This window comes from Mobula birostris, chromosome 9 (assembly GCF_030028105.1).
Source record: "Mobula birostris isolate sMobBir1 chromosome 9, sMobBir1.hap1, whole genome shotgun sequence".
Classification (NCBI taxonomy): Eukaryota; Metazoa; Chordata; class Chondrichthyes; order Myliobatiformes; family Myliobatidae; genus Mobula; species Mobula birostris.
The window spans coordinates 127298940-127325958 of NC_092378.1; the positions used below are offsets into that span (position 1 = coordinate 127298940).

General features: G+C 41.0%; 2 protein-coding genes across 4 annotated transcripts in view; one reads left to right on the top strand and one right to left on the bottom strand.

Moving 5' to 3' along the window:
- The window catches only part of LOC140203056 (uncharacterized), a 159304-nt gene that overhangs the window by 13805 nt on the left and 118480 nt on the right, over positions 1-27019 (bottom strand). Inside the window, exon 14 of one of the 2 annotated variants that reach the window (XR_011887277.1) lies at positions 9459-9584. The gene's annotated coding sequence lies outside the window, so the exon portion shown is untranslated. Of the gene's footprint in view, positions 1-9458; positions 9585-22550; positions 22586-27019 lie in introns of those variants that run through there. The other variant, XR_011887276.1, reaches the window with a different exon arrangement.
- LOC140203057 (transmembrane channel-like protein 7) overlaps positions 2293-27019 on the top strand; it is a 52204-nt gene continuing 27477 nt past the window's right edge. For both annotated transcript variants that reach the window (XM_072268800.1, XM_072268799.1), the window contains exons 1-6: positions 2293-2543; positions 8210-8432; positions 13988-14130; positions 17467-17631; positions 21959-22041; positions 25958-26103. In XM_072268800.1, the coding sequence (XP_072124901.1) occupies positions 2495-2543; positions 8210-8432; positions 13988-14130; positions 17467-17631; positions 21959-22041; positions 25958-26103 (809 nt within the window). In that variant the 5' untranslated portion in view covers positions 2293-2494. The remainder of the gene's footprint in view (positions 2544-8209; positions 8433-13987; positions 14131-17466; positions 17632-21958; positions 22042-25957; positions 26104-27019) is intronic.

Sequence of the window (27019 nt, forward strand, 5' to 3'; positions counted from 1 at the left end):
GCTCTCCGTGATCACATAATAAAGTAGTTAAACTGAATACCGGGTTCTGAGTCTTTATTAAAGTCTAGTTGACAACGGTAATTTTCTCTGACAATCACAAAGATTGTCAGAGATCACAAAGATCATAATGTCTTATGCCATTCATGTACTTTTACATATAACCCATAATGAATTATATAAATAACAAAGCATACTTAATCAAACAATATGTTTACAATATTATTGAAATATTAAATACATGACAATTCAGCGAGAAAAAACTAAGAGATGTATAAATCTAAATGGTGTGTGGTTTAGAGGTGGTAGTCTTTCTTGGTACTGAAATATTTGTGTTGGGAAGTGCTGTTATTGAAGTTTTGTGCAGAACTTGTGTGCATCTTGTAGAAAATCTATAATACAATCATGAAGTATAAGAAGAGGACAAAATGGATGTTTACTGTAGGAGATAGATGGTTGTAATAGCTAACTATTCAGTCATGGATGTGACTGAGCTTTACAACCTTTGTTTTTAGCATGACTTACAGATGATGGAAAAAGTATGGAGAATCAGAGATTGAGACACTGCTTACAGAATTACCCAGCTTCTGTCCCACTCTGATAGTCATAGCATTGATGGTTCTGAGGGATTCCTTATCAGTAGTGTTTCCCTCCTAGTTGTTAAATAGAGGAGATGGGTGATGTTGATGAGAAGATAGAGTGTTGTTGTGACAGAACTTGTGTGACTCAAAATTTTACCTTGCAATTATAAGCCCTTGCCTGAACACTGTCAGATCTTGCTGCATGCTGACAATAAAGATTGGACCAGATCTTTGGAGCCACCTCTCAGGGATCCCCACAGTAAATTTCATCTGTCAGATTCAACTTGTGAGAATTCTGAGGAACCAGAATTAAATACTATCCATTATTCAGAAAACATCAGTACTCCTGATCTAATTGTGAAGGGAAGGTCTGTAATGAACCATGGGAAGGATTAGAACACTGAGTAGAAAAGTCACTGATGTAGCTGTTGAACATGTCTGAGTCCAGGACACTCGCCTGAGGAACTCCTCTGCATCATTGCACAGGATTTGAGATGACTGGGTAGTATAGCCCTCTTCCTTTTTGTTCTAGGCATGATTCAGTCAAAGCACAACTTTAGATATTACAAAATAATTGAAAGGCAATGCAAACTATCATGCAAACTCTTAAGTACTGCACAATAGTTTCAGTGCAACATGTTACCCAAGATGTAGAAGAGCACAAATGACTAAACAAATAGATATGCTAATTGTAAAATGAATCCATCTTTCCAGAAAGACACTTTACATAACCTATGTCACACAATTCTAAAACAAAATATGCAAGGAGAAGCAGCAGCTAATTTAATTGGCCCTTTTCAATCTCATCAATGCCTTTGGCTTCCTCAGTCAAATGGAGGAGGGACGGAATGTCGACTCAGGCCATGGGAGGCCTGTGTTGGGCATTTTCATGCCTTACAAGGCGCAGATTGGAAGTCTGTGTGGGGCACCACTCCTTACACAGACACTACAGCAATGTGTGATTAAGTGCCTTGCTCAGAGTGGAATATATTCCTCAAATTCCCTCACAAACCCTCATGGCTTGTTCAATTAGGCATATGAGAACCTTGCATTCTGCGACCCTATTCCAAGATCCTCCCCTAACATTACATTACAGTAGAGGCATGTTTCACTGACAAAAATGATTCACATTGTGGACCATATCTTGGGAGCTACCTCTCAATTCACCTTTTCCTCAGACAAGATAGCAGAGTTTTTGATCATCTGAGGGAAAGGATATCTATCATTGACCTGGTGAAAACTTATGGTCAATAGCATAGGAATAATCCCTGCTCTTCCACAAGCTTCTGAGGCCTGGGCTATTTTGAGAAGGTACCTCAAGGCACTGGAAAGGTACAACCAGTGACATGCCTGTAAAATCCATCAAATTCAATGAAAGGATCACCAGACTAATTCCAGTATCGTGCCAGGTCCGTATTTCTAGAAGACCCCCTAGTTGCATGTTGGCTAGTTCATGCAGGCTATATTGTTTGCATGTCCAACATCAAGCTGCTGAAACAGAAAATATACTCTTAAGCCCTACCTCAGGGAAAAAAAAATCAGGTAAAAGATTTAAGCCTGTGGGTAAAACCTCCTTGAAGAAATATATGCATGTTGACACTTGAGAATTCCTCGCCCATGACCAGCCAGTGTTGAGAAGAAACATGTAGGGTATACAAAGCCACCCACTCTGGGGCGGGAGTGGGGGAGTCAGGCACCTTCTGTCTGATTTCCACGTCAGTCTCACCAGCCACTACAAAACCCAAAAGAGAGAAAGTAAATCGCTCTCGGGTCCGGGAGGATAGCCCGAGGAGACGGAACCCCGGGACTGAGCGACTGCAGCGCCGATCCTGTCCAGCAGCGTCATCGAGTGGGCGAGGGTAACGGACAGACAGGAAGCGGCCGTAACACCTGGAGGAACGGCAGCTGGCTGAGCGATGGCGGGCATCATGTATGAGGAGAGTTCGCTGAATCCCAGTAACTCCGGTAAGAGTAGGGAGTTCGAAGCGATCGGTGTTAGTCCCCGTAGGTTACAGCACCGGAAACAGGCGTGGCGGGTGAGCCGAAGTTTCTCGATTACGTTGGCGAGAGATTGGGCCTGAAGCTGAGGCTCGGTCCGTGGGAGTGAATGGTATTCCGAGCACTGAAAAGTCTGTCTTCATTATACGAAAACAAACTTGTTTTTCTGTGTGCTCTGTAGTTTCGGTTGAGGCTGGCCAACAAAGCTCAGTGCGTTTCTGAATTGAAATACTGTACACCACGCATGGGGATGTACCAAAGTTTTAACTTTAACCGTAATAATTTTGTTCTATTAAATATGACCTTTGCCGACATCAACAACATTGGGATTTGAGCAAGTAAGAGAATAAACCGCATCAGGCGATTTTCAGCTGTCACAGATTTTCAATTGCAATGTCGATTAGATAGAAGGAATTGATTAGATAATTTAATCACTTCCTGTGAATTTCTCTTGTACTACTTAGTGGCCAAAATAAAACAGGACCTATTTCATAAATACTGTGGCAAGCGAACTTCAGATTTACTCTAGAAACTCCATGGTGACCTCTGATGAAGTGTCTCTGACCTGAAATCTTAACTTTTCCCATGAATGTTTCCTGACCCATTTACAGTATCTTCTACTGATTTTAGATTTTAGTCATAGTCATACTTTATTGATGCCAGGGGGAAATTGATTTTCGTTACAGTTGCACCATAAATAATAAATAGTAATAGAACCATAAATAGTAATATGTAAATTATACCAGGAAATAAGTCGAGGATCAGCCTATTGGCTCAGGGTGTCTGACCCTCCAAGGGAGGAGTTGTAAAGTTTGATGGCCACAGGCAGGAATGACTTCCTTTGACACTCTGTGCTGCATCTCGGTGGAATGAGTCTCTGGCTGAATGTACTCCTGTGCCCACCCACAGTACATTATGTAGCGGGTGGGAGACATTGACTAAGATGGCATGCAACTTAGACAGCATCCTCTTTTCAGACACCACCGTGAGAGAGTCCAGTTCCATCCCCACAACATCACTGGCCTTACGAATGAGTTTGTTGATTCTTTTGGTGTCTGCTACCCTCAGCCTGCTGCCCCAGCACACAACAGCAAACATGATAGCACTGGCCACCACAGACTTGTAGAACATCCCAGCATTGTCCGGCGGATGTTAAAGGACCTCAGTCTCCTCAGGAAATAGAGATGGCTGTGACCCTTCTTGTAGACAGCCTCAGTGTTCTTAGACCAGTCCAGTTTATTGTCAATTCGTATCCCCAGGTATTTGTAATCCTCCACCATGTCCACACTGACCCCCTGGATGAAAACAGGGGTCACTGGTACCTCAGCTCTCCTCAGGTCTACCACCAGCTTCTTAGTTTTTTTCACATTAAGCTGCAGATAATTCTGCTCACACCATGTGACAAAGTTTCCTACAGTAGCCCTGTACTCTACCTCATCTCCCTTGCTGATACATCGAACTATGGCAGAGTCATCCGAAAACTTCTGAAGATGACAAGACCCTGTGCAGTAGTTGAAGTCTGAGGTGTAAATGGTGAAGAGAAGGGGAGACAAGACAGTCCCCTGTGGAGCCCCAGTGCTGCTGATCACTCTGTTGGACACACAGTGTTGCAAGCACACGTACTGTGGTCTGCCAGTCAGGTAATCAAGAATCCATGACACCAGGGAAGCATCCACCTGCATCGCTGTCAGCTTCTCCCCCAGCAGAGCAGGGCGGATGGTGTTGAACGCACTGGAGAAGTCAAAAAACATGACCCTCACAGTGTTCGCTGGCTTGTCCAGGTGGGCGTAGACACGGTTCAGCAGGTAGACGATGGCATCCTCAACTCCTAGTCGGGGCTGGTAGGCGAACTGGAGGGGATCTAAGTGTGGCCTGACCATAGGTCGGAGCAGCTCCAGAACAAGTCTCTCCAGGGTCTTCATGATGTGGGAGGTCAATGCCACCGGTCTGTAGTCATAGAGGCCGCTGGGGCGCGGCGTCTTCGGCACAGGGACGAGGCAGGACGTTTTCCACAGTACAGGAACCCTCCGGAGCCTCAGGCTCATGTTGAATACATGGCGAAGTACTCCACATAGCTGAGGGGCACGGGCTTTGAGCACCCTGGTACTGACACCATCCGGTCCTGCAGCCTTGCTTGGGTTGAGACGTTTCAGCTGTCTTCTCACCTGTTCAGCTGTGAAGCCCACTGTGGTGGTTTTGTGTGGGGGAGGGGTATAGTCATGAGAGCAGGGTGGGGGACTGTGAGGAGGGGTAGGAGGGGAGAGTGGAACATGTGTTGAATGGGGGCCGACGACAGATGGCTCATGTGGGGGATGAGCAAGGGTCACAATGTCAAATCTGTTAAAGAACAGGTTAAGTTCATTGGCCCTGCCCACACTGCCCTCAGCTCCTCTGTTGCTAGTTTACCGGAACCCAGTGATGGTCCTCATCCCCCTCCAGACCTCTCATGTTGTTCTGCTGGAGTTTCCACTCAAGCTTCCTCCTGTACCTGTCTTTAGCCTCCCTGATCCATTGATTATCTGCAATTTAGATTTTCATTTTTTTTGTGACTACAGATCAGATAAAAGGCCTTCATTCTGGTCTTGAGTGATTCACTTCCTGACTCTCCCAGGATTTACACTATGGCAAGGCATGAGTCAGGTGTGTGATGCGATATTCTCCACTTGCCCAGACTAGTGTAGCTCCAGTATACGTGTTTGCACAATAATGCAAAACGTAACAGTTGATATGTTAACCGCCAGCTTAATTATTCATTCTTGCTGCTACCTGTAAGAAGTTTGTACGTTCTTCCCATGACCATATGGGTTTCCACCAGTGTTCCAGTTTCCTCTCACATTCTAATGACATACTGTTTGGTAGGTTATTTGGTCATGGTAAATTGTCCCGTGATTAGGCTAGGATTAAATTGGGGAATTGCTGGGCGGTGTGGCTTGAAGGGCCAGAAGGGCCATGCTGAATGTCTGTTAGTCAATCAATCAATCAATAAATAATGTGAATAAATTGAAGCTAAAGTTAATGGCTAGCTAGTGATCCCCATTCACTTCACATATACTATGGTTCCAGGGGGCTATCATGCTGGAATCTGCAGAGGTGGAAAAAAGTCAACAGGAGGCAGTACACACTGAAGGGGATCTGGGATCCTGCTGAGCAGTGAATGCAAACATGTAATTCTGAAACCAATAAAAATGTGAAATCTGAAATCACCTTATGGATGACTGATATGAGATGCTAGAACTGTTATGTAATCTCTTTTACACTGTGATGGAGGACAATGTAAAGTGAAAGAATTGATATGGATGTGGAACATCCAGAAGCTGTGCCTTTTGAAACATTCAAGCATGTCAGTCACAGTCCCAAAGGACCCCTGTAAATGACATGCTAGAAGCAGATAGTGACATTTCAGAGCACATAGGGAGTCAACTCCCAATAGGGAGACCTGGCCACGTGCAGGTTGTTAGGTGTAGTTTAGATTGGCATCATGGTGGGTTGTAGGGTCTCATTCTGCACAGTTCTGTGTCCCCATTGAAATCTCCCTGTTCCATGTGCATTCTGTGTCTTTCCTACGGTCAGTGTTTCTTCTAAGATATGTTCTATACAGAGTATTGATTCATCGGTAGTAGGTGGTCAGTTCCAGTAGGTTTTCTTCCCTATATTTGACCTGATGCGACATCTCTATTGATTTTCATAATTAGGCCAAAACGCAGAAAAATGTCAAAATGACCAAATTAAAGATATCATATAGTATGCTCACAACTTTCAACAAGATAAATGACAAGAGAGGAGAGTTGGATGTGGTTGATTACGAATATATTGGAAGGTATGGCAGGGAGCATATAATGGTTAGCAGTTTAAGCACTATTAATTTTCAAAAGTAATATTCTTTGAAGGGTCAAGTGGGAAATTATTCATTCATGGCTGATAAGAAAAATCAAATCAAGGACTGAGGGGATTGGGAGCATTTTAGAACTCAGCAAAGGAGAACCAAGAAGTTGATATTTTTATAAAAAGCAAGATAGAAAATGAGAATAGACCAAATAAAAACTTAAAACAAACTGGAAGATCTATTATAGGTACATAAAAAGGAAAAGACTAATGAGGGTAAGTGTTGTCCTCTTATAGAGGCAAAAGAATTTATAATCAATAATAAAACCACAGTGGAATTAAACTATTTTTGTCTGTTTTTAATGAAGAAGGTACATAAGCCTACTAGATATATGAGAGAATTAAGAATCTTGAGAAAATTAGGAACTGAAGGAAAAGAGTCCAGTTGACCCCCATATTCCTCAGCCCCACCCCACTGTTCCTGAGTGAATTACAGTTTTATTGATGTTCATTAAGGGTAACAAATTTGTCATATATTTGATGCCTTTTGGTGCAAGTAGAACATGCCACCATGTAAAAACAGGAAAGGTTAATTTTTGAAAAGTATTTTTAAGTTGTTTCTGTATTTGTTTAACTTGGAACCTGTGAGGTGAACGTGATTTTTTGTTAACAACAGGAATTCTGCAGATGCTGGAAATTCAAGCAACACACATCAAAGTTGCTGGTGAACGCAGCAGGCCAGGCAGCATCTCTAGGAAGAGGTGCAGTCGACGTTTCCAGCCGAGACCCTTCGTCAGGACTAACTGAAGGAAGATTTAGTAAGAGATTTGAAAGTGGGAGGGGGAGGGGGAGATCCAAAATGATAGGAGAAGACAGGAGGGGGAGGGATGGAGCCAAGAGCTGGACAGGTGATTGGCAAAAGGAATACGAGAGGATCATGGGACAGGAGGCCCAGGGAGAAGGAAAAGGGGGAGGGGGGGAAAAGAAACCCAGAGGATGGGCAAGGGGTATAGTCAGAAGGACAGAGGGAAAAAAAGGAGAGGGAGAGAAAGAATGTGTGTATATAAATAAGTAACGGATGGGGTACGAGGGGGAGGTGGCCACACATTTTAATTCCACATCCCATTCCCATTCTGATATGTCTATCCACGGCCTCCTCTACTGTAAAGATGAAGCCACACTCAGGTTGGAGGAACAACACCTTATATTCCGTCTGGGTGGCCTCCAACCTAATGGCATGAACATTGAGTTCTCTAACTTTCGCTAATGCCCCACCTCCCCCTCGTACCCCATCCGTTGTTTATTTATATACACACATTCTTTCTCTCTCTCTCTCCTTTTTCTCCCTCTGACTATACCCCTTGCCCATCCTCTGGGTTTCTTCCCCCCCCCCTTTTCTTTCTCCCCGGACCTCCTGTCCCATGATCCTCTCACATCCCTTTTGCCAATCACCTGTCCAGCTCTTGGCTCCATCCCTCCCCCTCCTGTCTTCTCCTATCATTTTGGATCTCCCCCTCCCCCTCCCACTTTCAAATCTCTTACTAGCGCTTCCCTCAGTTAGTCCTGACGAAGGGTCTCGGCCTGAAACGTCGACTGTACCTCTTCCTAGAGATGCTGCCTGGCCTGCTGCGTTCACCAGCAACTTTGATGATTTTTTGTTGCTGATTATTATATGTAGATCTTGAAATGTATGAAAGCTGCTCTATTTTGGAAAGCTGTTTACATTTGGTTAACAGTGTTATCAAATTTAATGAAGAAATAGATCAAATAGTTTTTCCTCTTCATTTTTGTTTCATCTCACTGAATTCTAGGTTTTAATCTCGCTATCAATCCACTCTTGCATGAACTGCCTAGCTATCAGACTGTGGTAAGAAGATCTCACAGTGTTTCAGCCTCGACCAGACGGAGAAGCACCCTTGCCGATTACTTCAGCACTTCACTAAAGAGAAGAGATTCATTGGGAGATGCATTTGAACAAGCTGACAGACCATTGCGAGATTTTCCTATTAGTATTCAAGAGAAGAAGAAAGTCAGGTTAGTCAAAAGACTCTACCATGGGTGGAAGGTCATTATTTATGAATATTAATGTAGTTCAACTGAATCAGTGGACATGCATAGTGCAATTGTTCATTGTAATCTAAAACTGATCATGTATAGTTTATTTTTTTATGTTCATAAACCTATTGCAGCAGGTTTGAAATAGGTGGTATTCAGAAGAAATAAATAAGTAGCTTTCCACAAGGACAGCGCTGATACACAATCAAAAATTTGTTTTGGAAGATGTTGGTTTAAGCTTCAAATAAGCTCTAACTTTATTTTGAACAACGTCTATGATCTATTATAGCTACTGAAACCGACATTTATTGACTGTTGTAGTAGATATCCAGGATTAAAGTCTGAAAATGAGAATCATTATATTAATAGGAAGGTATCAGAGTGCCAATTGTGGGATAGAAAAACAAATATCTGTAGATACGTCAAATGATAAATTCATGAATAAAATGTAGAAATTAATATACATGTTCATTGAGTTCTCAGAGGAAATCACCTGCAATAGGGTGAGATTTTTGACAATGAAGGATAAAAATGGTTATACTTCTGTATAAGGATATAAATATATATCAACTATTTTAATTAATCAATTTAATTGTGAATTTAATCATTTAAGTCTGGCTGTTAACTGGAATTCTGCTTTTGCACGATAAATTTAATTGACAGGTAGCTATTTTAGTTGTTAAGAATCATGACAAGAAAAAGAATATGGAATTTAAGTAATCACAGTTTGTTAATAACCAAACTTCACTTTTCATTGACTTTCAATCTATTGTTACTGTTTTTATACTTCTAATAATGACTCTTTTTCATGGAATTTATTCAGTCAAATGTATTGACTTAAATATTACAATATTCAGAACTGCAGGCTGAACCATAATAATTTGTTAGCCTCTAGCAATGAGTTGCTTTACCCCAAACACTACTGTACGCTTGTAACATTTCTGCATTTTTCATCTCTGAACCTCTCTACTTCCTTACCTCCTGCCAGTTTTGTGTTTCTCTCACCTTATTGGACTTGAGCTTCTTGAATAGTATGATGTTTGTCCAGTCCGTAATATTTCATTCTTGTTAAATATATCACCAACAGAGGCATTCTCATCTGAGTCAGAAGCGTGAGGTTCAAACCATAATCTAGAGATGTGCAAACAAAAATGAAGAGTGACGCTCGAGTTTGATATTGTTGGAGATTTTTTTGGGATGAGAATATAAGAATATAAAAATATTAGGAGCAGGAATAGGCTATTCAGCTCCTGAAACCTGCCCTGATGTTCAATATGATCTTGGCACATTTGCCTATTTCCAGTTTTGTGCAAGTTCTTCATAGCCCTCAGTTCACTGATCTTTCAACAAAATAAATACTTCTTAAATACAAAACTAATAACCTAGTCTCCCCAACTTTCTGGCTACAGAACTATAGAGATTCAGCACACTATATCAGCAGAGGTTGGGATCCGGGATCAGCCATGATGGAATGGCGGAGCAGACTCAAGCTGAATAGGGTAATTCTGTTCCTATGTCTTTTTGTCTTGTGGTCTAAGTCTACTCACCTCAGTGTTAAACAACTGCCCCCTAAACTTTAACTATGTTCCCTTTTTGAGGTTCTCCCACGAGTTGAAACAAGTCAATGTTAACTCTGTCATGACCCCACAGGATGTTATATTTATCAATAATATCTCCTCTTATTTTTCTAATCTGTGAAGAATAAGCTTATCTCTCAAGTGGATAAAAGTTCTTTGGCGCTATTTTGAAGTAAAACGAAATTATTCTGGTGCCTGGCTAATATGTAATTCTTCAAGCAATATTACTAAAACTATCTGGTTGTTGTCATATTACCATTTTTGGGAGCTTACTGTGAATATAATGTCTCCTACATTACAAGAGATGACTATACTTCAAAAATAATCTGTTAGCCTTGTGAAGGTTCCAAGGTGCCAAAGAATACAGGTTTTCTCATTCACATGATGTTTACCGTGGCCCAGCATGCTGAATGTTCTACCCAAGAAGAGGGACTGTTAAGACAGGGAATTATCTTGTTTGTCACACTGAAGTCATCCATCATTCTGGATTTCCCTGTCTCACATATTGCACATTAGTAGTCAACACTGCATTTTTGATTTGCCATTTAATCCATACTTCAGTTCCTCAGCCTTTTAAGTCTTCATGTCTTTTGAAAATCTTCATTCTTTCTTGCTATGCCTCCCGCTTTGTCAGCCTCTTCTCCTACTGCTGTTCTATGTCAGACATCCCACCTCTCCCGGAACTTCCGGGAGTCTCCCGCATATTAATGGTGGCTCCCTGATGCCCGCAAATTACATACAATATCACGGAAATCAATTTTTTTGAGAGTGAGCGAGGGAAAAGCAAGAGAGAGCACGAGAGCGACCACAAGAGAGAGCATGCGCGAGAGAGAGAGAACGAGAGCGAAGGCAAGCGAGCGAGAGTGCGCGAGTGAGAAAGCGAGCGAGTGAGAAAGCAAGTGAGAGCGCGCGAGCGACCACGAGAGAGAGTGAGCGAGCGAGAGCGTGCCATGGCAGAGTGTTCCAAAAAATATATAAAGCGTACGTCACCCCAGACTACACTAAAGTGTACCCCAGCCTAATAGGAGTCAAAATAATGACAGTGTTGCTCGCTGCACTGTTTGCAACAATGACTTTTCTATTGCCCATGGTGGGTTAAGACTGTAAAAGGCATGTTGAGGTGAGTTTAACAGGTGTCATTCGTTCACTAGCATAGCTAACGTTATTTAAACTAGCTGGCTAGCTGCTAAGCAGCTACTGTATTGCAGACATCCCACCTCTCCCGGAAGTCTGCCGCAAATTGATGGTGCTACCTTCCTGAAATGAGTTTTTGCAGGGTGGGATGTCTGCTATGTTTGACTTGAAATTGGAACTTCACACCGTATTTTACCTTTTCCATTGACATTCATAGCATAATATATAGTTATGTTATTTTTTAATTAATTACATTAGCTTCTAGTGTCTGGAAAGCATGTTCCTTAGCATGTTGGAATTGTGTTTTTCAATGCCTTCAGCATAAAATTCTCAAATTTTTGGCTAACATGAATCAAAGTATGGTAGATGATGAAGAGGTTAGAAATAAGCTGCAAGAGGACACAAGGTGACAGAATGGACAAATAATATGATTTAAAATGAGAAGTGTGAAGTAAGTTAAAAGCAGAAAATGTTTGGTAAATTCAGCTGTTTAGGCAGCATCTCTGGAATAGGAAAAAAGTAAACATTTCAAGTCAGGGACTTTCAACAAAACTGGGAAAGAAAGCAAACAGGTTATTTTTAAATCACAGAAGATGGTAAGAGAGGAATAGACCAAAAACTAATCTTTGATTGGATAAGGCTATAGTTGCTGTATAAATAACTTGTAGAGGTTAATGGGACAGGTATAAAGAAAATGAACAAAAAAACTATGAAATTATGGTAGCTAGAGAGTGAGAACATAAAAAAATACAATATTCAGAGCTACAGGATCTGCTCATTGGTCAGGCTTTGCTATTGAAAAATGGAAAGCCTGAACCAAATCACAGATAAAAAGGCTTGAGGCAGAATTGATCAATTCTGATGCAGACAGAGAAAGTGAGTCGCTTGAGCTATAGAAATCAATATTTGGTCTGGAAGGTTACAGAATGTCTAGATAGAAGGCAGAGTGCTGTTCCTCAAGCTTCTATAGTCCACATTATAAAAGTGGTGGAGGCCAGAGATAGATCAGGAAGAGTGGAGGTGGGATGACGAATTAAAGTGGCAGGCAACAGGAAGCTTTGAGTTGCCCCTGTGTACTAACTCTGCAAAATGGTCACCATATATGTGTGTTTGGCTTTTCCACTGACAACTCTTAAAGAACAACAGCTAATCGAGAAATTAGCCAGGATTTCCCTCATTTATTTGGGACGCTATGTCATTTAATTGCGATGAGAGGCTGTTGCCAAACAGTCACATGCACTTGTGTGGCCATTAGACATTATACTATGGTTAGAGTGAACAGTTTTTAAATAGCAGAAGTTGCATGTGTTTGTATTCAAAAAGCAGTGATTTTTGTTACTGATAGTTGGCGAGAAATAAGCTGAAAGACAATTCAGAAGTGTTTCACTCACTGCGGTTTCAAGCATTCAGGCTTGGTCATGCCAGAAACAGCCAGAAGTGAAAATGAAACAATTTCACTACTTCAGCAAGAATTTGAAGGTATTCACAAATATCTTGAATGTTATAATGAAAATGAAGATTTGGAGAATTTAATCATTGAAAGCGTTGTATGAAGGCAGTCCATTATTTGCACTAGGTGTCTGCACTGATACTGGTCATTTACAGTCAATCAAAAGAATGCGTGCTGAATGAATTCCTCCGTTTAACAATTTGGAATAAATGCACATCTTTATGGTACTGTAGTAGTATCGATAGTGTTCTAATTTGTTTTGTGTTTCATTCAAATGCATAATTTGTTACTCAGTTAAAATGGTAGTTTGTCTTTTTCATATCTTTTTAACTATTTCCTTGAGACTTAGGCTAATTGGGGCAGCTGCTTAATTGGGCCAAAGTGTTCTTGTCGTGATGTGTCCCAATTAACTGGAATCCACTGTATATGAAATCCTGGATTCATAGATTGTACAAAATACAGAACCAGGGAGCTCTTTTAAACCAATATAAAACAGCTTAGGTCATAATTATGATATTACTTCTAAGTTTGATCACCTAATTATAGGAGGGTCCCTTTATCCACTTTTATCCATTAGCCTCTCCCTCAATGGCCTGTCCCCTCACTTCATATTACACTGACATTCTGTCCTGCACTGACTCCCTTTCATCCATCTCTCCCAACTTTCTCCCCCAACCTCCCTTCTACTAGTTCATGACTGTCATTTCTTCCTGCATCACCACCACCACCACCTAATTCTTGTTCCACTGACTCCCTTTTACCATCCTCTCCAAACTACCTCTCTTGAAAAATAATCCCTTAATTACTCTTCATGCATTAACTGCAATTGGATCTACTTTTACTCCAATGTAAAAACCAGCTTGAGATGTCAGTACAGATGGTCCCTGCATTCCAGGAAAAACACCTGTATCACAATATTTTCTTGACATAGAACTGTCATCTGTGCATGTGTCAAGAAACACAAGTTGAAAGAATACATTTTGCTTATTTATGTTATTTTTTTCTCACAAATTCTGTGAAGGAATTTTATTCTCCATCTGAAAATTTTTGGGTAGTGATTTGTAAATTCTGTAAAAGTGAACTTCTATTACCCAAACGTGGAAGTTGTCTGTAAAACAATTCCTGATCAACAGGATATCATTGATCATTTTGAACTATAATGGTCAGTAAGGGCAATAGGTTTTCTGCAGTGTTTCCAGTGAAATTACCACTGTGAAACGTACAGCTCTGAGGGTATTCTCAGCATAAATCTGAAAGTAGATGCGATGCTCAACCTAAGCAAATCCTGAAATAGTCACAATTAGAAATTTGTGTGTGTTAACATAGTTATTCTTTTAACTTTATTTTTTTGTTTACATTGACTGTTTTATTAGAGATAGTCAAGATTATCAAACACATTCGCTGTCAAATCAGAACATTATATTTAAAAATATGAAATGGAGGCGGCTTTCTCAAGGAATCAAGGAGCATATGTCTAGCCTTTATCTATGGAGAAAAGATATTCATGATATAGAAGGTGAGAAAATTGGAATTACCATACAAGTAAGCAATATTCTTAAGTAATTAAAATGTGGATTTGTTTTGGTGTACTTTGGTAAGGCATTGTTTTTCTGTATTATACGTCTAAAAATTTCTTTATATAGCTTTGGACGTGTTTTAGCAGTGCACATGCAAATTACTTATTTGTCGGGATTGGATTATCTGGGCTGAATTGTGCCTTGTCAGAACTTGGCTTCAAGTCAGGAATACACTTAGACGACTCTAATGTGATTTCTGTGTCAGGCACAGCTGAAAAGATGTCTTTCCTTGTGGATTGCTTCTTGGGAAAATTACCCAAGGAATTTGATCACATTGTTTGAACTGTATCTTTGTTGGCAAACTCCAGGACCGCCATAAAGAGCTGTGGTTCCAAAAGGAGTTAAAAACAAGAGAAAATCTGCAGATGCTGGAAATCCAAGCAACACATACAAAATGCTGGAGGAACTCAGCAGGCCAGGCAGCATCTGTGGAAAAACGTACAGTCAATGTTTCAGGCCAAGACCCTTCAGTAGGACTGGGGAAAAAAAGATGAGTAGATTTAAAAGGGGGACAAGGGGAGAGAGACACACACACAAGATGATAGGTGAAACCATAAGGAGGAGGGATGAAGTAATTAGCTGGAAAGTTGATTGGTGGAAGAGTTACAGAGCTGGAGAAGGGGAAGCCTAATAGTTAAGGATAGAAAGTCATGGAGCCATACCTCTTCTGAACCTCTCTCCAATTCCAACCTCACCCCTTCTCAATGCTCTGCACTCCACTCCCTCTGCACTAATCCTAACTTCACCATCCAACTTGCAGATAAAGGGGGTGTGTAGTCTGGTGGACTGACCTCTACCTTGCTGAGGCCCAGCGATAGCTCTCTTAGACACCTCCTCTTACTTACCCCTCGAACAGGATCCCACTAAGGAGCACCAGACTACTGTCTACCACACCATCACAGACCTTATTAGCTATGGGGATCTCCCATCCACTGCCATCAACCTCATAGTTGCTGCACCCCGCACCTCCTGTTTCTACCTCCTACCCAGGATCCACAAACCTGCTTGTCCAGATAGACCCATTGTTTCAGTTTGTTCCTGCCCCAGTGAGCTCATATCTGTATACCTCGACTCTGTCTTATCCCCCTTAGTTCAGTCCCTTCCTACCTACATCCGTGACACTTCACATGCTTTGGGTCTTTTCAATGATTTCAAGTTCCCTGGCCCCCATCACCTTATTTTCAGTGTGGATGTCCAGTCCCAGTACACCTCTATCCCCCACCAGGAAGGCCTCAAAGCTCTCCCGTTTCTTTCTGGACATCAGACCCAACCAGTTCCCCTCATCGCTGCTCTCCTCTGTCTAGTGGAACTTGTCTTTACTCTTAATAATTTCTGCTTTGGCTCCTCTCACTTCCTTCAAACAAAAGATAGGTCCCAGCTATGCCTGCCTTTTTGTCGGCTACATGGAGCAGTCCATGTTCCAAGCCTACACTGGTATCTGCCCCCTCCCCCCCCACACTTTTCCTATGCTACATCAATGACTGCATTGGTGCTGCTTCCTGCATCCATGCTGAGCTCGTTGACTTCATCAACTGTGCCTTCATCTTCTACCCTGCCCTCAAATTCACCTGGTCCATTTCTGACCCCTTCCTCCCCTTTCTCGATTTCACTCTCTGTATCTCTGGAGACAGCTTATCAATTGATGTTTATTATAAACCCACAGACTCTCACAGCTACGTGGATTATACCTCTTCCCATCCCGTTACTTGTAAAAATGCCATTCCCTTTCAGTTCTTCCATCTCCACTACATCTGCTTTCAGAATGGCACTTTTCATTCTAGAACGAAGGAGATATCCTTGTTTTTCAAAGAAAGGGACTTCCTTCTCCATTCATCCCTCCCCACTGATCTCCCTCCTGGCTCTTATCCTTACAAGCAGAACAAGTGCTATGCCTGCCGCTACACCTCCTCCCTCACTACCGTTCAGGGCCCCAAACAGACCTGTGAGGCAAGGCATAAACTCACCTGTGAGTCTTTCGCAGTCATATACTGTGTCTGGTGCTCCCGGTGTGGCCTCCTGTATATTGGTGAGACCAGACGTAGATTGGGAGACCGCTTCGCTGAGCACCCATGCTCCATCTGCCAGAAGAAGCGGGGTCTCCCAGTGGTCACCCATTTTAATTCCACTTACCCTCCCCATTCTGATATGTCAATCCATGGCCTCCTCTACTGTCGCCATGAGGCCACACTCAGGTTGGAGGACTACACCTGGGTAGTGTCCAACCTGATGGCATGAACATCGATTTCTCGAACATCTGGTAATGCCCCCTCCCCTTTTGTCTCCTTCACGAGTCCCCATCGCCTTTCCCTCTCTGACCTTATCTCCTTGCCTGCCCATTGCGTCCCTTTGGTGCTCCTCCCCCTTTTCTTTCTTTTATCAATCAACTTCCTAGCTATTTATTTCATCCCTCCCCCTCCTGGTTTCACCTATCACCTTGTGTTTCTCTCTCCCACCTTTTAAATCTATGCCTTATCTTTTTTTCTCCAGTTCTGCCGAAGGGTCTCGGCCTGAAGCATCAACTACACTCTTTTCCATTGATGCTGCCTGGCCCACTGAGTTCCTCCAGCATTTTGTGTTTGTTGTTCCAATAAGAATGATCTTTTATTTTTTTCAACAAAACCATTTTGCAAAAATATTACTGAAATCATAAATTTGAGAAATTCTGCAGATGCTGGAAATCCAAAGTAACACACACAAAATGATGGAGGAACTCAGTAGGTCAGGCAGCATCAATGTTATTTGGGGCCAAAACGCTTCTTCAAGACTGGAAAGGAAGGGAGAAGGCACCTGAATGAAAATATAGGAGGAGGGGAAGGAGGATAGCTATTACTGAAATAGCAGCTTGTGAAATTGACAGATGTGAATTTGCCTATCTTCTTGAGTGAAAGCATTTACATGGGGGCAGCAAAATGCAGAAAGCCATGTATTTATAATTGTCAAAAACAATGAGCTGCTAATAATTTCACGAGCACAGAAGTTAACCCTGTGTGCAAAAATCACAAAAGTAAGTGGACAGGTTCAGAAATATTTAAGATCATAGAATCTATTTCTAAGATGGGGTTGTATTGTAATGAGAGCTTGAAAGCTCCTGCCAAAATTCTGCATCAAATAAAAATTTAAAATCTAGGATTGACAGACTTTTCTTAATTTGAGTAACATGAACCAAGTTGGGTAAGTGAATTTTAGTTACAACTGAGTAACAGAAGAGGTTTGATGTTATTTATTCTTATTTCAAATGTTTTACGGTTTTTATTATTTTTCTTTTTGTCTTTCAGGCAAATTTGGCACTGGAATACAGTCTTATTTCTCCTTTCTCCGCTTTCTGGTTTTATTGAATTTTGTGATTTTCCTGTTAATGTTTTCTTTTATTATACTTCCAATGATCATTTCAGCACATGGAGTTAACATCACAAGCACCCAAGTTTCCTCTTCTGGCATAGGTAATTAATGTACATTAAATTTAAGGAATGCAGATTTTATTTTTAGGATCTTAATATTTGATCATTGTATTTATCTGATTCCTCCAATCAAACTCAACTAATGTGATTAATTGTTACATGGTGATGCATATAAATATTAGAATAGATACAGTGGTACGCAAAAGTTTGGGCACCCCTGGTCAAAATTTCTGTTACTGTGAATAGCTAAGCGAGTAAAAGATGACCTGATTTCCAAAAGGCATAAAGTTAAAGATGTCACATTTCTTTAATATTTTAAGCAAGATTACTTTTTTATTTCCATCTTTTACAGTTTCAAAATAACAAAAAAGGAAAAGGGCCCAAAGCAAAAGTTTGGGCACCCTGCATGGTCAGTACTTAGTAACACCCACTTTTGGCAAGTATCACAGCTTGTAAATGCTTTCTGTAGCCAGCTAAGAGTCTTTCAGTTCTTGTTTGGGGCATTTTCGCTCATTCTTCCTTGCAAAAGACTTCTAGTTCTGTGAGATTCTTGGGCCGTCTTGCATGCACTGCTCTTTTGAGGTCAATCCACAGATTTTCGATGATGTTTGGGTCGGGGGACTGTGAGGGCCATGGCAAAACCTTCGGCATGCACCTCTTGAGGTAGTCCATTGTGGATTTTGAAGTGAGTTTCGGATCATTACCTTGTTGTAGAAGCCATCCTCTTTTCATCTTCAACTTTTTTACAGATGGTGTGATGTTTGCTTCCAGAATTTGCTGGTATTTAATTGAATTCATTCTTCCCTCTACAAGTGAAGTGTTCCCCGTGCTACTGGCTGCAACACAAGCCCAAAGCATGATCAATCCACCCCTGTGCTTAACAGTTGGAGAGGTGTTCTTTTCACGAAATTCTGCACCCTTTTTTCTTCAAACATACCTTTGCTCATTGCAGCCAGGAAGTTCTATTTTAACTTCATCGGTCCACAGGACTTGTTTCTAAAATGCATCAGGCTTGTTTAGATGTTCCTTTGCAATCTTCTTATGCTGAATTTTGTGGTGAGGATGCAGGAAAGGTTTTCTTCTGATGACTCTTCCATGAAGTTCATATTTGTGCAGGTGTCGCTGCACAGTAGAACAGTGCATCATCACTCCAGGGTCTACTAAATCTTCCTGAAGGTCTTTTGCAGTCAAACGGGGATTTTGATTTGCCTTTCTAGCAATCCTATGAACAGTTCTGTCAGAAAGTTTTCTTGGTCTTCCAGACCTCAACTTGACCTCCACTGTTCCTGTTAACTGCCAATTCTTAATTACATTACGAACTGAGGAAACAGCTACCCGAAAATGCTTTGCTATCTTCTTATGGCCTTCTCCTACTTTGTGGGCATCATTTATTTTAGTTTTCAGAGTGCTAGGCAGCTGCTTAGAGGAGCCCGTGGCTGCTGATTGTTGGGACAAGGTTTGAGGAGTCAGGGTATTTAAAAAGCTTTGAAATTTACATCACCTGGCCTTTCCTAACAGTGATTGTGAACAAGCCATAGCCCTAACAAGCTAATTAAGGTCTGAGACCTTGGTAAAAGTTATCTTAAGAGCTCAAATCTCTTGGGGTGCCCAAACTTTTGCATGGTGCTCCTTTCCTTTTTTTCACTCTAAAATTGTACAAAACAAAAATAATACACTAATCCTGCTTAAAATGTTGAAAATGGTGTTTCATCTTTAACTTTATGACTTGGAGATCAGTTCGTCTTCTACTCACTTAACTATTCACAGTAACAGAAATTTTGACCAGGGTTGCCCAAACTTTTGCATGCCACTGTATATTGAAAGAGATGGCTGTCAGCCGAGCAAGTATATAGCATATATTCCTATCTTCAATACAGTTAACATAATGCTGGTGTCCCATAGGAACGTAAACTCAAGTACGATCAGGCAAAGGGTTGCTCTTGGGATATTTACTCAATATATTTCATGAACTCTTCTGTTGCAGACTATGTCTACTGTTATGCTTATTGCATTGTTTCTTATACAATGGTAGCAATTCCATAAGGGGCAAGTGGATTACACCAGTTGAAGCTATTTAGCACTGAAAGAATTGATGTCTATATGCTTCAAGTGAAGGTACTCAAACTGTCACAGGTTTATCCAAGCTTTAGTGAGCTTTCTGATAGTTATGGCTGAATAGGGGTGAGAGTAGCCATTCTAACTCCAAATGCTTTTGTCGACGAGAAGGAGCAAAGTAACCCATGCTTAAGTGCCTTGGATGGTACTTGGGTTCGTTATGGAATGTGAGTGAGAAGTAGTTGCATTTGAGCTCAGTGGCACCAAGTAAATAGGCAGGGCATCACTATATTGTAAAGATATTGACAAATCCAATCTCCAAACATCTGCATTAGTACCTTCACGCACAAACAGAGTGTATGAAGCTTACCATGTAGTTGGAAGCAAAGTGGAATTTATTTAGAAACATAAATGGTGATTCATGCTTAGAGTCACAGATAGGACTGTAATATTTAATGAGTACTTTATTTTGTCGTTTGCCAAGGACGATCATTCTGATGAAGTAGCAGTAGAAGCAGAACTGCAATAGTAGATATAGTCAAAATTAATCCGATCTTCTTGGTTGCTTTTGCAGAAAGGAGATGAATTTCCTTTTCCTTAATTTGAGGGTTCTTGTAATCACAAATACATAGACCTCACCCCATCCTCCTGCCTCCTGCCACCCCGCCAGGGACAGAGTTCCTCTTGTCCTCACCTACCATGCTGCCAGCTTCCGTATCCAGCACATAATAGTCCATAACTTCCATCACCTCCAACGGGCTCCCACCACCAAGCACATATTTCCCTCCCCCCTCCACCTCACACTTTCCGCTTTCCACAGGGATCACTCTCTACGCAACTCCCTTTTCCATTTGTCCCTTCCCACTGCCTACTGTTCTCCCTCTAGTCACTTATCCTTGCAAGTGGAACAAGTGCTACACCTGTCCCTACACCTCCTCCCTCACTACCATTCAGGGTCCCAAACAATACTTCCAGGTAAGGCAATACTCCCTCTGTGAGTCTGTTGGAGTCATCTAGTGTATCTGGTGCTCCCGGTGGGGCCTCCTGTATATCAGTGAGACCCAACGTAGATTGGGAGACTACTTCACTGAGCACTTATGCTGCGTCCACCAGAAGAAGCAGGATCTACCCATTTTAATTCCACTTCCCATTCCCATTCTGATGTGTCAATCCATAGTCTTCTCTACTGCAGTGATGAGGCTGCACTCAGGTTGGAGGAGCAACTCCTTATATTCCGTCTGGGTAGCCTCCAACTTGATGACAGGAACATCACTTTCTCAAACTTACACTAAGTTCCCCATCCCCTTTTCCCTCTCTCACTTTATCGCCTTGCCATCCCCTTTTCTTTCCTCCATGGCCTTCTGTCCTCTCCTATTAGATTTCTCCTGCACCAGCTCTGTATCTCTTTCACCTGTCAACTTTCCCAGCTCTTTACTTCACCCTTCCCCCCAATTCACCCATCACCTTGTGTTTCTCCCTCCCCTCCTCCCACCTTCTAACTCTGACTCCTCATCTTCTTTTCTCCGGTCCTGCTGTGGGTCGCGGCCCAAAACATTGACTATACTCTTTTCCATAGATGCTGCCTGGCCTGCTGAGATCCTCCAGCATTTTGTATGTTTTGCTTGGATTTCCAGCACCTGCAGATTTTCTCTTTTTTGACATTGTATCATATACACAGTATTCACAAGTAAAACATAAATTAAACAAATAATATAGGTTTTTTTTACAAGAACTTCATTTTCCATACTGTTGTTTTCCAGCACGTTGCAAATAGAATCTGTGCTTCTAGTGCTTTCTTGTAGCTTTGTTATCCTAGCTCATCAAAGCTTCCTGTTTGTAATGTGGCAATATGGCTTTGACTGTATCTGTCTCTCTGTTTCTTTGTCTCTTTCCATCTGTCTGTCTCTGTATCAATACTTGAAACATATCATGTCTTCTGCAAAACTGCCACAAAAGGTTTTTTTTGAACCTGTTGACCTTCTACTCAAACCTGACAAATCTGTGAGACACTGAGGATTCCTTCAATTAGTGCCTGTTTGTGTAAAGTTCTTCCTGCAGCAAAAATCAATATTTCCTAGGTGTACATTAGCAGGGTTGACATGGCTCAATTTGACAATGTTAAACGAAGATTGAAGAGGTCAACTGCTCATTCTGCTTCTTTCAGATATATGTGCAGAATGCTCACACGTATAATTTGTAAGGTTGCAAAACAAATATTTGCAATTGTGGTTTGCAATCAAAATTGAAAGTAGGTTTTTATGATTTCTGTTCTTCACTTGAAAATCCTAGATTGTTTATCTTTTCCATTTTATAGCTGAGGAATGTACCAAGTATGAAGAGCCTAACCCAGGGCTTAGCTACTTCTATAGTCACATGATTGATCTTCTTTTGGGAGCAGTAAGTATATTTTGCAGTTAATGAAATTTAGCAATATTATTCATGTAATTCCTATGAAATCTTGTGTAATTTCTTCATTGCTTACTTCATGAACAAAATTTACAACAGATTATTTTGCTTGAAACTTCAAGTTCAAGTTTGATTGTCATCTAACCATTCATTAATACCCATGAATACAGCTAAACAAGACAGTGGTACTCTGGGACCAAAATGCAAAACGTAGTACTAACATTCACACACAACAAAAGGCACATATAGCAGATATAATGTAGCAAGCACATAGGATACCAGTAAAGTACAGTCACACAAAAAAATATAATCCAAGACCCTTAGTCCATGAATGTTGCAACAGTCTGCATTCCAACACAATACAACTTGTCTGCTGTTGAGCAAGCGCTGGGGTGGCACCAACTTAAGCTTACCTCCACACCATACTGCCTCTGATGGAGCGCACTGACTCCATTGCCTCTCGGCGGCTGTAAATGTGTGACACCATAACTTGAGGCCTGCTCCTCGCTACAACCAAGGCCGTGCAGCTTCTCTGCTGTCCACCAATAAATCAGTGAATTAGACTTGCAGCATTCCATATTAATAATGTCCAACGGAGTCTTGCATTCACAAGAAAAGTGACTAAGATGATAACCCACTGTTAAGACTTCACACCATCTTTGTGCACCAACGTCTCTCTGACGCACTAAATGCACCTCGTTTGGTTTTTCCGCCAATGAGCAACTTGCTGATGGGATAGACCTGCAGTACTTTAAGTTCTTAATGTCCAGCAGAGTCTTGCGATTGTAAAAGACATTTAAAAAAGTCAATTACACCTTTGGTTGACCCCATTGAAGGTGCCACCATTTTACCAGATGTACCCTTTGGTAATAGCCTGAATCAACTATAAGTGCACATGGCTACAATGGTAGCTGCTTCTGTTTAGACAATTATTTGCAGAGAACGGGAGTTTTCCTCAATCTGCGTCAGACTTTCCTGTAATTGTATCTTGCTGAGAGAATCAGCATTGAAGCAATTAGAAAGGAGGGCAATTGTACTACTACTGCAGAAGATACCCACTTATCCTATCAGAAAAGTGCATTGACTTGGCCCTTCAAATGCAAGAGAGTTTTTAACATTGGACCACCGAGTCTTATTTATTGCTATAAATCCCTTTGCAAAGAAAATTTACTAATTAAAGCAAGAATGATTTTTAAGATTTAAATTATTAGTTCAGAAAAAAATAGTGAAGTATGACTTCTTTTCTAGCTCTATGAATCCTACCTTTCCTTCTTTGTGCTTTATATCTTTACTATTCTAACATATATTACTTGCTTTAAACTGGTTTATAAATTCATTTGTGAAACACATTTTTTCAGTGCTTTGACACTGAAAAAGTAAGTTTTCCTGAAATGAAACATAACAACAACCATTTCAAGGTCATCTCCTATCACTCTGGAAATTTGACGGTGATCTCCTGGCAGAATCATCCTTGCTTGACAGATTCATTTTTCACAACTGTCATGCATGAAAGTACTTATTGTATTCCCTAAGCAACATTCATGTTGTAATATTTCAGAGGAGATTGGTTCATGGGACAGCCATATTATATGCAGGGCTGAAATGGGACTCAATGTTAGGATCTTATTTAATTTTGATTCTTTGGCCAGCACTGTTGCTGAACTCCATTCTCCCTCCATCAAGTTGCCAATATTGCTAACATCCTCCATGAGCCTTTAATTTTACCAATCATCTGACAGAAGGCCTCTCACGGTCAGGATCACCACTAAATTCCTTGGCACAGGATATATGCTGAATATATTGGAGTTTCTAGGCAGGGATATTTCAGTAAGGATTGCTCATTTGATCATGACAAAACACATTATTAATTACTTTGTTCCCTGTCCTTATTGGTGGGTCCCCACTATTTCATTTGTAATCACTGTAAATCACCATGCAGATGCTCAGCCAGGACAAGCCTGTGGATAAATGTCAGTGCATTGAACCTATTAGACCAATGACCACAAAATACAAGTCAGTGATCACAATGAACACCAAACTGGTAACAATTTTAATAACAACTTATCTTTGCTTGGACACCATGGAACTACCTTCAAAAATTTTAATGTTTCTCTAATTTACATGCATTCAGGACCATGTCATTTTTATCTTGTAATTTATCTCAATTTAAGTATAACTCACAAAGAACAATCCATGGTTATTCATTTATCTTAGTGTAATTTTTTGGTTCGGAAACTGAAGCAAAAAATTATGAGCAACACACATCAAAGTTGCTGGTGAACGCAGCAGGCAACGCAGCAGGCCAGGCAGCATCTCTAGGAAGAGGTACAGTCGACGTTTCAGGCCGAGACCCTTCGTCAGGACTAACTGAGGGAAGAGCTAGTAAGAGATTTGAAAGTGGGAGGGGGAGTGGGAGATCCAAAATGATAGGAAAAGACAGGAGGGGGAGGGATGGAGCCAAGAGCTGGACAGGTGATTGGCAAAAGGGATGTGAGAGGGTCATGGGACAGGAGGCCCAAGGAGAAGGAAAAGGGGGAGGGGGGGGGAAAGAAACCCAGAGGATGGGCAAGGGGTATAGTCAGAGGGAGAAAAAGGAGAGAGAGAGAGAAAGAATGTGTGTATATAAATAAATAACGGATGGGGTACGAGGGGGAGGTAGGGCATTAGCGGAAGTTGGAGAAGTCAATGTTCATGCCATTAGGTTGGAGGCTACCCAGACGGAATATAAGGTGTTGTTCCTCCAACCTGAGTGTGGCTTCATCTTTACAGTAGAGGAGGCCAAGGATAGACATATCAGAATGGGAATGGGATGTGGAATTAAAATGTGTGGCCACCTCCCCCTCGTACCCCATCCGTTATTTATTTATATACACACATTGTTTCTCTCCTTCTCCTTTTTCTCCCTCTGTCCTTCTGACTATACCCCTTGCCCATCCTCCCCCTTTTCCTTCTCCCTGGGCCTCCTGTCCCATGATCCTCTCACCTCCCTTTTGCCAATCACCTGTCCAGCTCTTGGCTCTATCCCTCCCCCTCCTGTCTTCTATCATTTTGGATCTCCCCCTCCCCCTCCCACTTTCAAATCTCTTACTAGCTCTTCCCTCAGTTAGTCCTGACGAAGGGTCTCTGCCTGAAACGTCGACTGTACCTCTTCCTAGAGATGCTGCCTGGCCTGCTGCGTTCACCAGCAACTTTGATGTGTGTCGCTTGAATTTCCAGCATCTGTAGAATTCCTCGTGTTTACGTCAAAAAATTATGATCTGGCTTTAAAGGAGCTCGTTGCCAAGATCTGGCAACTGATTTGCCAAGAATTTGACTTATTCCTATGTCAGTTATTGTCTCATCATTACAAAGGGACCTTGATACTTAGGAACAGAATACCAAACAGACTGAGCAATTAATCACATGGAAGAATTCTGGGATGATAAATAAAGTCAAAGTATAATTTTAACTTACTTAAATTTTTGCAAGACTGAAATGAAGGTTATAATGTAGATGAGGTCTTCAGAGTGAAATTTTAAAATATAGCTATTAGGCAAAACTAGAATTTTCTTTTAAACTGTTATTTTAAAACAATTTAACTTATTTGTTAATAAAGGCTCTATATAAAATACCCATTTTTTTTAAGTCCACTTAACTTCACCTTACCTTCTCCCTCCTCCAAAAAAAGATGATACTGTGTAATCGGTTTGACACGCTTGGAAGAAGACAAGGTACAATCTGTTCAACACACACAAAATGCTGGAGGATCTCAGCAGGCCTGGCCTTTTGTGTGTGTTGCTCGGATTTCCAGCATCTGCAGATTTTCTCTTGTTTGAGGTACAATCTGTTGCACATTTTTATTGTAAACGTTCTGCTGAATAATGAGTTTGTCATATACTAACAAGTTTTATTTTGTTTTTTCCTTTAGGGATTTTTGGAGCAGACCTATCTGTTTTATGGATTTTACCGAACAGATGAGTTGCATTCTAATTATTTTCACTACAATGTACCACTTGCGTATTTCCTTACAACATTTGCATACATCCTACTGAGTCTTTTTTGGATAGTGAAAAGGTAATTGCTTCTTTTTCTGTTTCAACTTGCTTCAATTCATTTAAATGAATTCATTTCAGGTAATTTTTGGTGAATTCAATATTAAGTCTCTAAAGCTGTGCTGTGTGTAATTCTATTCCTTGAACCAACGCTCGGCTTATTTATTTAGAATAAAGGGGAAGAAGAACAAATGGGATGATATAAGAAAAATTCTGCATCTCTGTCTGGTATGGAGGGGTTACTGCATAGGACCGAAAGAAGCTGCAGAAGGTTGTAAATCTAGTCAGCTCCATCTTGGGCACTAGCCTACAAAGTACCCAGGACATCTTTAAGGAGCGGTGTCTCAGAAAGGCAGCGTCTATTATTAAAGACCTCCAGAACCCAGGGCATGCACTTTTCTCATTGTTACCATCAAGTAGGAGATTCAGAAGCCTGAAGGCACACACTCAGTGATTCAGGTACAGCTTCTTCCCTTCTGCCACCCAATTCCTAAATGGACTTCGAAGCTTTGGACACTACCTCACTTTTTTAATAGACAGTATTTCTGTTTTTGCACATTTTTAAATAATCTATTCAAAATATATAATTGATTTACTTGTTTATTTATTATTATGTTTTATTTTTCTCTCTCTCACTGCTAGATTATGTATTGCATTGAACTGCTGCTGCTAGGTTAACAAATTTCATGTCACATGCCGGTCATAATCTGGTTCTGATTCTGATTGACAATTCTGAGAATGTTAATAAAGATTGAATGATTTTGGGACAAATAAGAGAATATTAAATTGATCGATATTTGGCCTTTATTGTAGGAGGGAAGTTTAAAGATGTCATATTGAAGTTATTTTGGGCCTTGGTAAGACCAGATCTAGAACATTAAAGATAAGTGTTGACTCCCCATCTAAAAAACATCATTTATGCATTAGAATTTGTGCAA